The sequence below is a fragment of the Mus musculus genome, chromosome 6 (assembly GCF_000001635.26).
Source record: "Mus musculus strain C57BL/6J chromosome 6, GRCm38.p6 C57BL/6J".
Classification (NCBI taxonomy): domain Eukaryota; kingdom Metazoa; phylum Chordata; class Mammalia; order Rodentia; family Muridae; genus Mus; species Mus musculus.
Genome location: NC_000072.6, coordinates 108,063,619 through 108,082,217, shown reverse-complemented (window position 1 = coordinate 108,082,217; position 18,599 = coordinate 108,063,619). Strand labels below are relative to the sequence as shown.

General features: G+C 42.1%; 1 protein-coding gene across 2 annotated transcripts; it reads right to left on the bottom strand.

Annotated features, from left to right (window-relative positions):
- Window positions 1–5,090: 5,090 nt before the first annotated feature.
- Window positions 5,091–17,173, bottom strand: Setmar (SET domain without mariner transposase fusion). Of its 2 annotated transcripts, NM_001276356.1 has the most exons (3): window positions 16,979–17,173; window positions 9,099–9,251; window positions 5,091–6,512 (listed from the first exon to the last, which is right to left on the bottom strand). In NM_001276356.1, the coding sequence occupies exons 2-3, from the start codon at window positions 9,150–9,152 to the stop codon at window positions 5,742–5,744; spliced, it is 825 nt and encodes a 274-aa protein (NP_001263285.1). In that variant the 5' UTR covers window positions 9,153–9,251; window positions 16,979–17,173; the 3' UTR covers window positions 5,091–5,741. The 2 variants fall into 2 exon arrangements, with proteins under 2 accessions (NP_001263285.1, NP_848478.2); NM_178391.4 differs by lacking the exon at window positions 9,099–9,251.
- Between the last annotated feature and the right edge of the window lie 1,426 nt (window positions 17,174–18,599).

Sequence of the window (18,599 nt, the reverse complement as noted above, 5' to 3'; positions counted from 1 at the left end):
CTGGAAATCAGTTTGGCAGTTCCTCAGAAAATTGGACATAGTACTACTGGAGGACCCAGCAATACCACTCCTGGGCATATACCCAGAAGATGCTCCAACATGTAATAAAGACACATGCTCCACTATGTTCACAGCAGCCTTATTTATAATAGCCAGAAGCTGGAAAGAACCCAGATGTCCCTCAACAGAGGAATGGATACAGAAAATATGGTACATTTATACAATGGAGTACTACTCAGCTATTAAAATCAATGAATTCATGAAATTCTTAGACAAATGGATGTATCTGGAGGGCATCATCCTGAGTGAGGTAACCCAATCACAAAAGAACACACATGATATGCACCCAGAAACTCAGAATACCCAAGATACAATATGTAAAACACATGAAACTCAAGAAGAAAGAAGACCAAAATGTGGATACTTCAGATCTTGTTAGAAGGGGGGATAAAACACCAATGGAAAGAGTTACAGAGACAAAGTGTGAAGCAGAGACTGAAGGAATGACCATCCAGTGACTGTCCCACCTGGGGATCCATCCCATAAACAACCACCAAAACCATTTACTATTGTGGATACCAACAAGAGCTTGCTGACAGGAGCCTGATATAGCTCTCTCCTGAGAGGCTCTGGCAGTGCCTGATAAATACAGAAGTGGATGCTCACAGTCATTCATTGGATGGAGCACAGGGTCCCTAATGGAGGAGCTAGAGAAAGTACTCAAGGAGCTGAAGTGGTTTGCAGCCCTATAGGAGGAACAACAATATGAACTAACCAGTATCTCCAGAGCTCCCTGGGACTAAACCACCAACTAAAGAAAACACATGGTAGGACTCATAGCGGTAGCTGTATATGTAGCAGAGGATGGCCTAGTTGGTCATCAATGGGAGGAAAGGCCCTTGGTCCTGTGAAGGCTCTATGCCCCAATATAGGGGACTGCCAGGGTCAGGAAGCAGGAGTGGGTGAGTTGGTGAGCAGGGGGAGGGGAGGAGGAATAGGGGGTTTTTGGAGGGGAAACTAGGAAAGGGGATAACATTTGAAATGTAAATAAAGAAAATATCTAATAAAAATAATCACACATAAACACATGTAAAGCAATATGAGCTGTATAATAGTTTGAAAAATCTGTTTCCAGGCAGTCATAGTAAATACTGTGTAGTTTGTGAACACCTCTTGACCTCTAAATGAGAACAGGAAGGGAAAGGCACTTAAGGTGGTGTTTGTGCTGAAGGGAAGGATTTAGTGCATTAATGAACGTGATTCTTTTCTTTCCAACCCAAACATTTTTGCAGTTCACATTCCTCTTGCATCCCAGTGCAGCATCCATCTATGGTGATAATGGCTCTAGCCACAAGCATCTTACAACATTAGGCAAAGCTGTGTCTTATTCTGCAAACAGAAAGGAACTTGGGGGAATGGATGGAAGTAGGCTATAAGCTCTTGATCTTGCAGAGGACCCAGATTCGTGTCTCAGAAGCAACATTGTGGCTCACAAACATCTGTGACTCCAGTACCAGGAGATCCAGTGCCCTCTTCTGACCTCCTTGGGCACTAGGCATACACAGTGCTACACAGACATCCATGTAAACAAAACACTCATATACAGAAAATAAATAAATCTAAACAGAGACAAAAAAACCAACACCAGGCAAGTAGACAAGCATTTTTCTAGGGCCTAAAGATATGTTCAGGGTTTCAGGTTTGAGGTTCCTCCTCTTCCCTCCCCTCTTCTCTCCTTTTCTGAAAGAAGCATAGTGGAGGTATAATTTTAAAAAAATCTCCCCTTTAAAAAAGCACAACAAATTACAAAATAGTCCTGAATAGCTCCAGAATATTTTATTATCCTTTCCAAACATGCTACTATATCTCTAGCAATCAGCAGCCCTGTTTTTATCAAGGGTCTCTAAAGGAACAGAACTTATAGAAAGAACCTATTCATTATCTATCTGTCTGTTGTCTATCATCTTTTTATATAAAGGGGATTTATTAGAATGGCTTACAAGCTGTGCTCCCTCTAGTTCAACAACAGTTGTCTAACAATGGAAGGAAGAATTCAGTAGTTGCTTAATTCAAAAGGCTGGATGTCTTAGCTGGTTTTCAGTATATGCTGGATCCTGAAGAACTATTTCTTCAGAATTAAACATTATAATTAAATCTATAAGTAAATCAAGAGTTTTGATTAATAAAGAATCCCTCAATGGTATGCCCAACCATTTGCATTTAAGTAAAATATAGATGTAGTCAAGTTGATAGCCAAGAATATTCATCACATTCTCCCGATGCTGCTGTGTCCAGTCTTTAGCAACCACTAATTTGTCACAGCTCTGTTTCGAGGTTTCTTGAGGTTCTACATAGTTACATTAAGTAAGGAAATGCTAAACTGCCTTGCAAAATACCTATATAATTTTGTAACCCCACTAATCATATGTGATGTTCCAATATCTCTATATCCTTGTCAACTTTTATCATGGCCATTCTGACTTTAGCTGTTATAGTGTAGGTGGAGTGGTAGCTGTGGCTTTGACTTGTATATCACTAATTAATGACCTTAAGTAAGCATTTTTCATTGACTTCCTTGCTATGTGTGTGTGCGTATATATGTACATATATATACATATACACACACACACACACACACATATATATATATATATATTCATCAGAGAAATAGGTTTTCAAATTGTTTGCATTTACTTTTGTAGTAGACCTTTACGGAACAGTTTCAGATTTATGGAAAAACTTGAGAACTGTGTTCCAGCACCCAGAGCCACTGACTGTCGTCATACCTTACACCCCATCTTCCCCTGCTACACGTGTTAACAGTTACTGAATCAACACTGACATGTCACGCTTAAGTGAAGTCTGGAGTTGACACTGTAGTTTCCCAGGACATCACATCACATCTAGATGTCCTCTCTCCTCTGCCTCCTCTTGGCTGTGGCCGTTTCTGACTTAACTTTTTCTTTGTATTTTTATAATTCAAGAAAAAAAAGTCTATTTTGGGTGTTTTGCTTGAATGTAAGTGTACCACATTTATACAGTGCTGAAGGGGGCCAAAAGAGGGTAGTGGATATTCTAGAACTGGAGTTCAGATGGATGCTGGAATTGAACCCAGGTCTTTTGGAAGAATGGCCAGTGCTTTTTAACTCCTGAGCCATTTCTCCTGCTCTGACTTTCCTTGTCTTTGATGACGTTGGCAGTTTCTGAGGAGCTATGGTCAAAACCTTTATAGAATGCTTCTTTATTGCATTTATCTTACTTTCCCCCCTCATGATCAGAGTCAGGTGATGGGACTTATGAAGATCACAGAAATGAAGTGCTATGTTTATCACACCATGAGAGTCATATAAATACATTTTTAAAGTCACAGTCAATCAGGATCCTTAAATCTTTTAAATATTTTTACATATTTTTCTCTGACAAGTATAAGCATCAGACTTATAGGCTTCAGCTTTAACCTTAGGACTATGGTTTTCAGGAGTTTCTTTTATTTAAGAGTAAGAAAGTACATGAGGCTGCGTCAGTTTAAGTTAAGAATGACCCCAAATCGTATAGTTGAATACTTGGTTTCCAGTTGCTGTTAGGGAAGGACAAGGAGGAATAGCCTTGTTGGAGGAGGTGTGTCACTGAGAGTGGGCATTGGGGCTTCAAAGACTCATGCTATTCTCAGTTTTCTCTGTCTTGTGCTTGCAGATCAAGATGTGAGCTCTCCACTGTTCCTGCTGCCACCTCTTTGCCATCATGGCCTCTCATTGGAAACGTAAGTCCAACTTTCTTTTAGAAGTTGCCTTAGTCAGGGTGTTTTATCAGAGCAATAGAAAGTAACAAGACAATGAACACACACACACACACACACACACACACACACACACACACACACACAAACACAATCTCAGGTTTCTTGTATTCAGTTTTCCCTGTGGCTGAAGTGCCACAGGGCTGGGTGCTGATGTGTCTGAGCAGATTGCCCTTTGTGAATACACCCCAGTCAAGATGGAGATGTTCAGTAGCGTGCAGCTGAAAAGCAGCAAAGGACTGCTTAGCCAGATAGTGAGCCAAAATTTCCCCCTCCCCCAAAGATTTCCTTCTTGCTTCTTATGTAGTTTAGGTCCTTTAGTAACAGTATAACAAAAAGAACCATTTTTTGGAGTGAGAGATACAAGCTGACTTATGAAAAATAGGCTCTCCCTTGCCCCAAGAAATTTAAGTACTGGAAAGATTTGATTATTTCTCAGAGAGAAATTAGTTTGGAGGCAAATTTTGACAATGTACCCTTGAACCTTGGGACATTTTATGTACAGTCTATTATCTCATTCCCAGGGAATAATTTCTGAAGCTGTGAGATCATACACTCTGATATACTCACAGCACCTTTACTGAGATAAATCACATAGTTTTTTTTTCCCTAATGGGCAATTAACACTTAGGTTATTACACTGGAATAGGATGTTATAAATAATAGAAATCTCTTTTTAAAGCCCAGAGCCTTCTTGTAGTATGGTTTATATGTACTGCAGAAATTGATTTCTTTTTACTAATAATATACATGACTGAGTATTTGCCTTTTAAGATATTTAATTTCCACAGAATATCCATAGAATGAACCTGATATTTCAAAGAGCTGTCTATTTATTCATATGTGGTACACATGCTGGAATCCGGAGCTTCTGCATGCTAGGCAGGTGCTCCACCACTGGGCTATACTCTCCAGACTGCAGCTGACTATGTTTTTCTATTATCCTTCTTTAACAAGGCCAGCTAGAAGTTAGAAGCCTTTGTCGCTTCACAACTTTAAATGGAATTATGAAACGCCCACTTGCTTCTATAGTGTTGACAGGGTTATTCTTGTGTTCCTAATAAATGAAGGAGTGAGGCTGTTGGAGGTTTTGAAACCTAACTTCACAAGCCCTGCAACAGCGCCAAGAGGATAGCAAAACCTTTACAATAGGCTTCCTCTCTTGACCTGACTAGAAATGGAAATCAATGGTTGTGCTTCATTACTGTCAGTGATTAATAAGATTTAGCAGGTAAACTTAACAGCCATCCTTCTGAATTCATGTTTAGAGCCAAACAAGTAATAAGATCGGGAGTCAAATAGATAGAAGACAGCTTTATTGCCGGCAAGACTAGCCAAAAAGCAAGGCTGAGGTCTTGCTGAATCATACATGAGGTTTGCTCAAATGTGAGGCAGCAGTAGCTTAACATTGTAGGCTCCTCACCTACAAGTGCAGAGGCATCCATCCAGTCAGGACTAGCAGTATTTTTCTCCAGTGCCAGATACCTTGTTGATTTGCTCTGAATGACCCTTTGCCAGGGTCGTCCTGGCTTTAGGATGGCTGTTCCAACTCCAGCCATCAGGTCTGACTTCTGGTTTCCAAGAAGAAATACAAGGACGATGCCCAAGGATTCATCCTGTTTGCTTGTATCCTGTTAGTTACAACATACCCACTTACCCACACTTAGCTACAAAGACAAGTATTCTGGGAGAGAGTGTATTGATGGACATTCTATCTGGGCCAAATTGCTGAGTTGAATGTGGGAACCTGGCAGGGCTGGGCAACCCCTTGTCTTACAGGGATGAACAAGATGCGGACTATGAGGTAGCCTTCCCTTGAGAGTAGTTTGCTTGTAGGAGACGAACCCAGATGGTATTTTATCACTTAATGCTTGGCTCCCTCTGATTTCTGTCTGCAAAGGGGCCGGCAGGTAGGATCTCCTTTCCTAACTGGTGCCTGGATTTTCTAAGGGGCCATATATAGTGAACTGTCATAGGGCAGGAAAGTGGTGCATGACTGGGCCCCACAGTAACAAGGCTTTCGTGGTGGGCTACAGTCTATCTTTTCTTTGTCTTTACTACTTACTTGGTTAAGGAATCTTCCTGAATAGTCGTAAGAGAGTTCTTCTCCTGGCAAAATATCTTTGGCTGCGAAAAGTGCCAGCTTGGGTACCATTGAGTCAATTCGGACAGGAATCATCAACAGATTTGGTTCACAAGAATGGTTGAGGAATCTCCCAATATTTCCTATGTAGGTAGGGTCGACAAATGTTTCCATGATCTGTCCACTGTAAATGTGTTCTCTGACAGCGATGATGTAATTTGAGTCATGTGATGTTTGTAGGTGAATTCTTCTTTGCACTTCAGAGAATCCTAACACCTCCCCAGCATACTCACAGACAAATCTTCCCTTGGGTATAAATTCCAAAGTCCGAAGTCCCCAGCCTTTTTTCTCTGTCTGGAACACCTGGAGAAGGAAGTGTAGGCCATTCTGGACCACCCTATTTCTGCAGCGCATGCCACACTGGCACAGAACATTGCATTCAAAAACTGGCTTGGCGTACTTTCCTTCGGATCCCACATCCCTAAGGCATAAATTGTCATCGTAGTTATTCTCATGGCGAAGACAAGAGCAAGTGCCAGGGACACATGGAGTTTCGATGCAAGCACATCCAGGGAAGGTTATTTGTGTGGGGTCAATGTCTGCTCCAGGTCCAGCAACATGATCAGGAGTATACTGCAAAAATTAGTAACACTGGTTAGAGTGGTATATGAAATATTCATATATTTCATATGGAAGTAATGTATGTACAGCTATTAATGGGGATACTTTCAAATTCCAGCACATATGAAATATGACAAGACAAGCCTGCAAGAACACAACACTGAAACATTACCCTAGAAGATCCTTTCTTACTTACAGAAATTAAGTTTTAAGGATTTGTTTTGATTTTTACTCATGTGAATGTGTGTGTCTGTGTATGTTACATGTGTGTAGATACCCATAGAGGTCGGAAGAGGACATTTGATCCTCTGGAGCTGAAGTCACAGGTTATGAGCTGCCCGACAAGAGTGCTGCAAACTGAACTCGAGTCCTCTGCAGATACAGCAAGGTCTCTGAAGCCCAGAGACCTCTCTCCAGTCCCACAAATTCCCTTCCAAAATTCAAAGTTTTGTGGTCTTACAGGAATAAAAATAATAGGATTTTTTTTTTCTATAATAAGGAATTGAAATCTTTAAAGCTTGCTTTGTTTCCCTCATAGTTCTTAGTATCAGGAACTGAAATTTCATTTTTTTCTTCTTTGAGAATTGCGTGTGTGTTTATGATGGAACAGGATCATAGAGCCCCTACCCCACACAACGCACCCACCTCTCATCTTCACGCCCTTTTTTTCTTTTTAAAAAGCTAAGTCAGTTTAGTGCTACCCACTGTGCACTATGTGGGGCTGTCCCTTGGACCATGGACAACCTGTCCGTGGCCACACCCCAAGGAATGTTTTTCTTTCTTTCAGCAGCTGTCATCTGCCAAGACTGCCAAAGTTAGGGGAGGCGTCTCACGAGTCACCTCCCCATCCATGCTGGTTAGTTGGCTTGATCTTGTGTAAGTCTTCACAGGTAACCACAGCTGCTGTGAGTTCCTGAGTGCAACAGCCATGTGACGTCCACAGGACGGCATTGCACCGAGCTCCTCCGCACCCTCCAGCTCTGCTGCCTTCCCCGCCTCCTCTCTGTGCTGTTCCCTGAGCCTTGGCATGGGTGGGAGGATTGATGAAATGTTCCGTGTAGGCCTGAGCACTCACAGTCGTTTATTCTCAAGCACTTTGACCAAAACTTACCGAATGCGATGTCTGTATGAAATTCAATATTTTATTCTTAGCTTATTACTCTTTTTAGCTTTATCTGATAATGTATGTACATACATAGGTTCATTATGAGTAATTCTGGGTTAGGAAGTCATAAATGTTAAATCAATCACAGAAATAATTATAAGATGCAATGTATTAAATAGGTATCAATATATAAATTACAGATGTATCAGATACATGTAAAGAAATTCTCTTCTTATTAAATGACAAAGGGAAAATTTGGAAACATTTCTTGGTGTTTTGTATGTACCTGAATTTTCAAAACATTACATTTATAAAATATGAAGATTAAAGTCTCAAATCTGAAATCTGTTGGAAAGCCTGCTGCTGTAACGATTTCCTTACAGCTGTTAAGAAGCATAATTTTAAACCCTGAAGCTTAAAGTGTCTCTTAGGGCTGGGGAGATGGCTCAGTTGGTAGACTCTTGCCACACAAGCACGGGGACCTGGCTCTGATTCCCTGGCAGACATGTAAAAAAAGAGTCTGGTATGGCTACATGCATCTGTCATCCTAGCACTAGAGATACAGAGGAAGCAGGAGCCCCAGGACTCACCAGCTAGCCAGCATAGCCTATCAGTGAGTTTCAGTAAGAGACCCTAGCTCAGAAAGAGAAGGTGGAGAGCAAATGAGGAAGGTGGTGGTGGGGTAAGACAGTGTTCAGCTGCCGTGAAACTTCTGTTAATCCATCTCAGCCACTAACATTTTTGGATTACAGAAGTGAGCCATCGTGCCCAACAACCTTTCACGTTTTTAAGCTGATAACCTCGGGCATTTTGTTACAGTAGCAGAAGGCTGACTAACCCAGGTGCAATCAACCTGTCCAGTGAGCTTAGACATAGAAAGTGGGCAGCAGAAAGAGCCCGGATGCTTGCCTTTACCTGGAAGCAGTTAGTTCAAAGAGGGCATATGATTAGATGCAAGTCTTTAGCTTCAAGGAACAAACTTACCACCAAAAGCAACACTGACTTTTCTAGTACAAACACAAGAAAGAAATTTCACCAGTGTCCTTCCAAACCATTCTTCTGTAGGAGGCAGTTCCTGGGGACTGTTATTCTGACCCTTAGTAAAGTGGCCTGCCACTGTGTTGGAGAAGAGTGGTTCTGCAAGGCAGGAACTGCTTGGCTCTTCATTTGGAGGTTAAGGATGTTATAGGATCCTGAGGAATCTTGGATTTGCCCATCTCGGGGCCTTGTTAACAGGATGTCTCCTGGCCCATCTTTAGAGAAACACTGAACAGCATGTAGTGACGCTTCCTGTGGAGGCTCAGTGGAGCTGTGCGGTTCCGTGCAGAAGCCTATACTTTAAAAAGCACAGAGCTGGGGGAGGATTGGCATTCCTGGTGAAAGATTAAGAAGGTGACGAGTGGGAGTCTGGGGTGGGGGGCAGGCCAGCCTTCTGCTTAGACAGTGATTTGGGGGTGGGGAGTTAAAGAGCTTCCTCTTGCATTGTGTCTTACCACTTTAGCTGTGCAGGGATGTCCTACAGGGATGAAAGAGATGCTCCTGTCCATCAAATGTACCCGGGTGCTGTCTTACTCAGAAGCCACTTTTGGCTTTTTGACGATTCAGCGTTGAAATGTAAATGGTTATTGGGGCGTTTTAAGAAGTAGCTGTAAAATGAAGATTTTATGATCTCCTTGTGAAACCTTTCATGAAGAGTATTTTTAAACTGATTTGTTCCTCAAGGAGCACAGTCTTTTAAAGCACAGTATTAAGTCACTGAACTATAAAATGATTTTCTTTTCCCCGACACAGATGATTCCTTTTAAAATCAAGTCTTATTGACTGGCGTTTCTAACCAGAAGAGGATCTTTCTTTTTTGTTCCTAAGAATTAGCTGTTTATTTCTACTTAGAAAGTTAAAGAAAGTATTTTCAAGACTATTTTGTTATATTTTACTCATTTTTCCTGTCCTAAAGATTGCACCGAGGGCCTCACACATACTAGGTAAGCGCTCTACTGCTGAGCTACATCCCCAGTTCACACTTTACCATGAAACATTCTTATATATGCTCTTATATGTTTTCCTTCCATGTGCAAGGAATGTGGTTGGTGTGTGTGAGAGAGAGAGAGAGAGAGGAGAGAGAGGGGGGGAGGGGAGGGGAGGGGAGGGGAGGGGAGGGGAAGGGAGCGAGGAGAGAGAGAGATAAAATTCTCTGACAATTTGAAATCCTTTATACTTGGGTTACAAATGGCAACAAATTCCAAATGAGCTTCAGGTATCTTTCAAAAGACAATACAGACTGCTAGATCATTTTTCAGTTTGGCAGCAAGTGTCTCTACTTACTGAGCAATTTTACCAGTCCAGAATAAAGAAATATATATGTTTAAGTAGATATAATCATTGACATTAATACCAGTGATGATTATACATTATTAACCTTTAATCTTCATATTTTTTTCATTTTCTTCTCCAGGAAAGGCTATTAAAAATACTAAAAACAAAACAAAACAAAACAAAAAAACAAAAAAACAAAAAAACAAAAAAACAAAAAACAAAAACCCAAAAAACATTTTACTTATTTAAAAAATAATTATAAATGAAGAATGATCTTTTGAGGGAGGGAGGTAATTCCATGATAGAGTTTGCCTGGCCTGCAAAAGGTTCTAGGTTGAAGCTTTCCTATCATCAAAACTAAAACCCAAACCCCCAAACCTTTTAAAAACCATGCCTAATTAAAGATATTATTATGTGATTATCCATCTTTTCAGAGATTTAACTTTATAATGGAAAAGTACTTCATCTTTTCAGAGATAATTTGAGGTCATTGATCAGGCATTTTATTCATGTTAAATTGTGATGCTGGGCAGTCAGTTACAAACTGGGAGGAACCACTTGGTCTTAACTGAAATGGATCTAGTTTGAAACACTGTCCAAAGTCTATCTGGACCCCACTTCCTGATACAATTTATCCACAAGAATTCTTACACCTGAAGGATGCTTGTGCCTACAGGACATCAAGGACCGAGCAGGGCTTTGGTCATAGCATCCCTTCTTTCACCCCAGCTCCTCCTAGAAGTCTCTCCTCTCTTGACTCAGAGGTTGGATAAAGGTTCCAGATAGTTCCAGAAGCTGACCAGACTAAATAGAATATCATTAACTCTTTTCAAGGGTTTGTTTTTGGATTGGGGAATGAAGCTCAGTTGGTAGAGTGTTAGTTTAGCATAAAGCAGGCCATGGGTTCTATCCCCAGTACTACATAAACCCCAGGGGAGGCACACAGGGTTGTTGTCCCCAGAATTCCACATATCGAAGCAAGGGGAATAGAAGTTCAAGGTTATCCTTGGCTTCAGACAGTTTCTGATTAACCTAGGCTATAAGCGACCCCACCTCAAAACCAACAACCCGGAGGAGAACAACAACTAAAGAGAACCAGGAAGTATTTGGTTTGAGAACAGACACAGCACTTAAGCCAGGACAAAGGAATCCAAATCGGGGATTACTGATACAAAGAAGGTAGAAGGATCCCTCCATGGAACGCTCAGTATCACATTTACGGTTTAGACAAGACCTCCTACCTAGCCAAGCACTGGAAAGAGAAGTACAAGTTTTGACAGTGTAAGCGATACAGCTCTCAGGGCAAAAGGTTTCTACTATACAAGTGTATTGGTATCTTGGCAGTAGAGAGCCCGAAGTCACACCACACAACAAACTTCACACAAGAGATTTACTGGGAGAGATGTAAGAGAGTGGCTACCTCTGCTTGGCGAGAAGCAGCTGGGGAATGAGCAAAAGGCAGACTATTTAAAGTGCTTCTCACAGGGTAGAGTTCTCCAGGGTGGGGACTGGTGGGATTTCAAGGCAAGCACAGGGATTTTGAACTCGGGGGATTGGTGGGTGTTCAGGCTTGGGAATTGGTGGGTTTTCAAGCTCTGGGACTGGTGGGATTTTGAGTTCAGAGACTGGTGAGTTTTTGAGCTCAGAGATTGGTGGGCTTTGAAACCCTGAAGTGGGCTCGGACCTTTTATTCTACAAACAGGGAGTGTAGTGATGAGACTATTAGATAGCATTAGAGTCTTGACCACTTCTGGACTTTTCTATTGTGTGAGGCAATCTCCCCGCTTCGTTTGCTAGAGTCAGTTTGAAGGATGTTTTATGCTGTCAAGTAAAGGTAGGACAGAAGCTGGAAATGGTGATAGGAATCCGCTAGAAAATGTAGTCAGAGATATAAACCAACAAGGAACTACCAGCTTTCCAACAGAGATTAAGATACTGGAACAAACTATGCAGCAATTCAGGCTGAAAAACTTCCAACTGTGGCCAGGAACACAGGGCCAAGCTATGGGGGCTTCTCAGTGCAGGACGTGGATTGTTCTGGTAACACATCAAAAAGCCAGGCTCACGTTACCACCGTGACTCTTGCAAAGGATTTGGTAAGTTTTGAATGGACAATTACCGTAGGGAAAATGCTCATATTGGGGGTGTTTTTCACAAACTCCTAGAGAGATAATGCTATTCAGGGTGTGGTACTTGCTTTAAAAATATTACCTTCCATTTACTACCTATCCAATCAATCTATTTCACTGACAAAGGAAAATAGAAGAGAGAATCTAAATAATTACAATTGGGGCTGGCAGCATATAAATTTAAGAGAAATTAAACAGGCATTGTGGCAGGGAGTGAAAAGATAGATCCTGGAGCTAAACTTTCTCGCTGCAAACATACAAACAAAAACCCTGTCTGTGAATTCCTTCCCTACCCTTGGCCACTTAGTCACTTTGAATGGAGAGAATGAGAGCTGACCTTGCCCAGCCTTCCTTCATTTACCAACAAACACTGCCTCACTAATAGTCATGTGCATATAGTGGGATTCGGGATCAGCAGAAAAACATGAAGGACAAGAAAGGGACTTTACCAGTCTGGCACTGTCGTGTGCAAGAGTTAGAAACAAATGCAGCACCATCAGTGGGAAATATGCCCGATAAGCCACAGCCTAGGTAGAGGTTTCAATCTTTTTTTTTCCCATAAAAAACTTAAGAAAGAAAGAATTTATAAGCAGTGATTGTCAAGGAAGCCGAAGTAGAGACAGCATATAGCATGTTGAAAGATAAACACTCTAACTTGACTCCTCTTGGCCATGATGATTTCATCCGTCTTTGAACTCGGCAAGCATGAACCGGCCTTAATGTTGAATCGTGGTAAACGGGTGGGCGTCATCTTTCAGAGGGGTATGTCATGAAGTGTCCTTCTAATCTGCAGTTATAGACACACAGCAGACATCCAGTTTGTCCTGATTGCTTCACTGCAGCTCCTGATAACCTTTAACTGCAAGTTGGAACTGTTCTGATTAACAATATGTATCAAAGCCCCAGAAACTCAAGTACAAGTACGAAGTACTAGGACTTTACACATGAGCATGACTCTTAAGGAAGTTTCTTGAATCCTAGGGATACTTAAGGAAGTACGTCCTTCCTTTTTTGGGTGTGTTCAAAACCCAGCTACAGGAATCCTTGGACTTGCCCTCTCATGTCCTAAGTTTTGCTTCTAGCAGCTATTAGGAGACTGGGAGCCACCTAATTCTGACCAAGGCCCAATGAGATCTTAAAAATAACCTTTGCAGTTGATCTGAGGGACCTGACAAATGATTAGACCTGACTTGGCTCAAGAAAACCAATTAGTTTATTTTCTCCTTGGCTTTCAACTCCAAGGATGTGAGGATATGCTGGCTTCTAATCTGAACATTTCAGTATGCCCTTTTCCCTTTATATGGCACCCCAGAGCAAAGCAGACATAAAATTATTTTTTGCCTTGAGTTTTTCATGCCTTAATGGTTGTGTGAGCCCGTGAGCCAGGGTTTGCAGCAAGTATGCTAGTTTGACTTTTTGTAAGATTCCTTTTATGTATGTGGAATTCAGTGGGGAAAAAAATGAGCTGAAGATGAGCTGGGAATGTAGGTCAGTGATGGAGCATCTGTGTAGCACATGTTTAAGTCTAGATTGCATTCCTAACATCCATAACACACACACACATCCTATATCACTGGTACCACTAGACAGTCTGGGCAACTTTGAGGCTTGTCTTTAAGCATGTGGATTATCTTTTCTGAGAAGCAGTTTTTTTTTTCTTTTTCCTATCAGAGAGAGCTAGCCTCCCAAAATGCCAATATTCTATAAACTCCTCCCTATTGTAAAACTTTTGTAAATTTGTCCATTTTGCCACACCTTGGTAGAGATGGTAGAGATTCTTGGAACTCTCCATAGCAGCCTTCCCCTGCTATAGCACCCATTAGGAACTAGCCAATCATGTCAGATTGTGAGGTTGAACTGTCACCAATGGAGTGAGACTTAGCTACTTGTACTCCCACCTTGGAGTGATTGCTCGACTAGTGTGGGCCACTGTGCACCCTTTTGCCAAAGTAAAACTGCCTGGCTGAGTGACCTCTGCTTTGTTTAGTATCTCATTTTACAACCCCAGGAATATCCTTCTCCAATAGTTTTATTCTCAAGACTTTCATGTATGCCCTCAATGGTTGGCCTAAGAATCAATCACGTGGCTCTTCTTCTCCCCTTCTCCCTCCTCTTAAAAAATAGACCAGGACTTAATTTGGAAACTATGATTAGTACATCAAATCCCCTGAGTTTATGGACACTAATGACTGTAAGGAGTTTAAAGAAGATACTTATAGAGAATCTTTCAACTTCTTGATGCTGCAGGAGAGCAAACCCAGGAACTTGAGCATAAAGCACTTTGTCATTGAATTACTTTCTTAGGAACTAGCTTTGGAGACGGGGTCTTGCTATGAAGACTAGCTTGGCTCCTACATTCACGATTCTCCTGTTTCCACATCTAGTGTTGAGATTATAGGCAAGTGTCTAGCTAATTAAGTTATTCTTAGTTATTTTTTTGCACATAAAATAAAGTAGGCTAAATTAAGAGATTGCATTAGACCAACTGTTTTTATAGATAGGCCTTAGAGAAGATGGCAAAGAAACACACACACACACACACACACACACACACACACACACACACTTTTATTCAGTAGCACAACGAGCTAAAATTGAGTGTAGGATCATCACACTGTTAGTGCTTTGAGGGCAGGGGGCATGTTTTCTTATTCTCTGTATTCCAACTCATCACTTGGCATACTTTTAGTTCTTAATGAGTATTTATTGGAGTTACTTAAGAATGGAGCAATATTTTTCTTTCATGTTAGATACTTCTAGCTTAAAAAAAAAGCAACTGGATGCTGTCTTCTTCAATCAAATGATGTCATCTTCTAGGCCTCGTCTAATACAGTGCCTGGTATATTATAGTCACTCGACTATTTGATGAATAAAGAAAAAAAATAGGTGGTCTTCGCAGACATCCTGGAATGTTTGATCTTGACCAAGCCTTAAGAGCTCATTGGTACATGGAGTATTATCTACTTGTGTTATTAATAAACTGTCAATGCAAATGCAGATGTGTGTTGCTGGCTATGAGTCATAGATGAGAGGGCGCTATTTCTCACATTGAAATCCTGCTTCACCTTTTGAAATCTGCTATAGAATGTATTATCCCATTTTCTGCTCATAAAATCCTAGAAGGAAGAAAGAGCAGCCCTAATTTGTTCTTATTCTGGATGGGGGAAAGCTATACAATTTTAAAGTTATTTTCACTTCGAAAACAACAAACTCTGTGGAGTAGGTAAGATGCTGAAGTCATACTCTTAAGTCTGACATCCGAGGGGGCACCCCTCTGCCAGCATCTTTGGTCTTTCCCTATTCCATAAGCAACTTAGGCCATGGTCTGAGGGGTTGAAGGGTGGAGTAGGGCTTTGAGGTAGCAGCCATTTATTGAGTTCCTACAGAGCACTAGGAACAGTAATTCCCAAGCAGCTGAGAAGAGGGTCTATGACTTAAACTCTAGGGCTTCTGAGGATCTGAAGAAGTTAATTTATGTGTGTCCAAGATCTCTCAGCATGGCGGAGACCTCAGCTAAGTTTGACTCCAGGGGCTGAGATTCATAACCAAGCCTTTCTTACATGTCAGATAGCCGAGACCAGACATGGAGATGGTTTTCTCTGATCCCTCAGTAAGTTCTGAGTACAAGCCAGACAGGGGGAAAAAGCTTTCTGAAAAGTCACGCCTCTGCCACACACATGTTAGGGAACTGCTATTTTACAGACAGTATAAGGTAAGAATCCTTGTTAAGGTCTTATTACAGGTTCAAAGAAAAATATTAAATTCTGTCCATTTAAGAACTTTTCTTTCAGACCAACAGCTTATTTCCCCCTCGAGAGAGAAAGAACATGAAATTGGGTAGATTGCGAGGTGGGCAAGGATCTGTGAGGATTTGGGGGAGGGAAAAAGGATGACAAACATATTGTATGGGATTCTCAAAGAGTAAATAATAGTAAGACGTCAAGAAGACTGCAGTTCCAGTAAACAACCTTGATGAAACTCATTGGCTCTCTGTCTCCTACACACACACACACACACACACACACACACACACACTCACCACAGCGAGATGAAAGATAAAAGGGGCACTAGCCAGGAAGGTGAAGGATTACTGGGAGAGGGTGAGGGACCAGAGAGGGTGGTGGTGCATATCATCAAAACACCTTCTGTGCATATGTGGAAAAATGTCATCACAAAACTCATTATTATGTATAATCAACATTTGCTAATGAACATTTTAAAAATGCCATAGTTAAACTAGATACCCCGTGTGCTAATAAAAAAAAAATAAAAATATCGGGGGTGGGGTGGGGTGTGTGTGTGTGTGTGGGGGGGAAGAAGCCTGTTGTTACAGCCAATTTGACAATTACTACCACGTGGGGGAGCTATGTGTCTCTCTTTCTTGGCTTCTAGGAAAGAGCTCTAGCGCCCCCGGGGGCAGTGAGTAGCCCTGGAATTCTGCTCTGCAGCGAAGTGTGAAACAATCCCCTTCCTACTCACCCCCCCCCCCCCCAGCTTCCTACTCCCCCCAGCTCTTTAGACCTGGCTCTACATGGGCATTGGCCTCAACTACTCAAGATATAAGCAGCTCTCTGGTTCCTTCCATGGAGGCTGTCCGCAGGCCTCTATCTCCGCCCCAACATGGAAGGGTGCAGGCTCCCCTTGGTGAGAATTAAGAGGAGTCTTGTAGTCAGCCCCTGTGGGGCTACAGGACATCCCTCCAACCCAGTCTAGAACAGCGCTGGCCCCGCCTGGGGAGAGAAGGGAAATAGACAGGCCCTTTAGCACCGCCCCTAAGATCGGTGAGCTGCTTTCTAGCTCCGCCCCCATATAAAGGGCACTGGCCCCGCCCCCGGGGGAAAGGGACAGCCCTCTAGCGCCGCCCTCTGGCTCCGCCCCCAAAGAAAAGGGCACCACCCCCAGCCCTTTCAGCCACTTAGCCCTGCCTCTACCTGGAAAGGTTTAGGCCTGGGCTCCGCCCCCAAAGGCCACAAGCTCACAGGCAAGTTCTCCAGGCCGCACGCTACATCTTGTTGTTCTGTCGGGGCTACAGATTCCTCCTCAGATGCTGCTATCTCGAGAGAAAGCTTCTCCACACCTTCCGCAGACATTTATGGTCTCGCTTCGACTACTCGCCTGACCATTTTGGGCCTCCGGGAGGATGCTGGGAGTTGTGGATTCTGCGGCCCTACTTCCTCATGGGAGTTGTAGTTTTCCGTCCCAACAGGCTGCAGGTGAGGGAGATACCTCCCTCAGCGTCGTTGGGGTGCTTTTCCTCTGGATCCCACTGTTTTAAACTAGATACATAGCTGATAATTTCAGAACCACAAAAGGTACAAAATTTGGAGAACTTGAAATGTTTTCGTTTTTTTCTGGGGAACCTTGTGAAGCCTGGTTGTTTGTTCAGCCTTTGAGGGTTTAGTAGGTGTTTGGAAATGTATCGTCTAAGCTGAGGGAGAAAATACAGTCCAGAGAATATAAAGATCTAGAACCCGCGGAGAAGTTGGGTGACTGGCACAGAATTTGTTTTTGATAAGGTCCTCTCCTTGTAAGCTCACCTTGTCCCATTATACAAAACAACAAAAACCTGTTTTGAGTAGAGTCACTCACTGATCACGCCAGAGTTTCTGTATCTGGTGGAAAATGTTAACATTGCCAAATCTCCCCATTTTGCTTGTCTTGCTTCTTTTTCTTATTCTCCCTCTATCCCCTCCTCCTCCTTCTTCTCCTCCTCCCCCTCCTTCTCCTCTTCCTCCTCCTCCTCTTCTTCTAATTTTCTATCTTCACTGCTTTCTGTGATAATAGGGTCCCACAGGGCATCCACTCTTGTTGACCAAAAGTTTGGAGGCTAAAGGGGGACACTGAAATAGATTGTCCTTATAAGAGATTCATTAGAAGATACATTGATGACACAGGCAAACAGACAGACAGGCAGACAAAGGGCCTTCACGGCAGAGCAGGCATTTCTTCTTAGAGGTTTCAGAGGAAGAAGGGAGTAGTTGATGAGTAGCTTGCAGGTAGGCTGTTCCTGAGTTATCTATGAAAGTCACCAAATTACTCTAGCTTCTGGAATTGTTACAGATCCATACAAACGGGGCAGCTTTACAAAATGCAGGATCTTAGGTTTTTCATCTTTGTGTTTTAGAGAAAAAAATTACAAATGTATGTGTGCATAAATAAATATATTCTATATACTTAGGTGTGTGTGTGTGTGTGTGTGTGTGTGTGTGTGTGTGTGTGTGTGTATTTAGCTAGATTTGTTTCAAGACAGGTTATTAGTATGAAACCCAGTGTGGTTTTGAACTCTCCATCCTCTTGATTATTAGGACTACTTGCATGAACCACTGCATCTAAATGTCTTAATTGGCTTTATTTTCAATTCTAGAAAAAGGACAACATTTCACCCTGTAAGGTAGAATAAGCATTCTGATTTTCTGAGCGTAGCATTGGTTGTATAGGAAGAGAAGAGATGGAAAAGCAGAAGCAATAAACAAAAGAAGAATGGTCCTTTCATAGTTACTCTATCCCTGTAAGGCATGGGCAGGAATACAGAACAGTAGGAAAATAAATCAT

Bases quoted from the DNA above. Each gene is read 5' to 3' on its own strand.
- Setmar (NM_178391.4), bottom strand. From the start codon at position 17,137: ATGTCTGCGGAAGGTGTGGAGAAGCTTTCTCTCGAGATAGCAGCATCT. The intron at 6,513-16,978 runs GTAGAGGCAGGG...TAATTTTTGCAG, and splicing joins CCAGGCCTAAACCTTTCCAG to TATACTCCTGATCATGTTGC.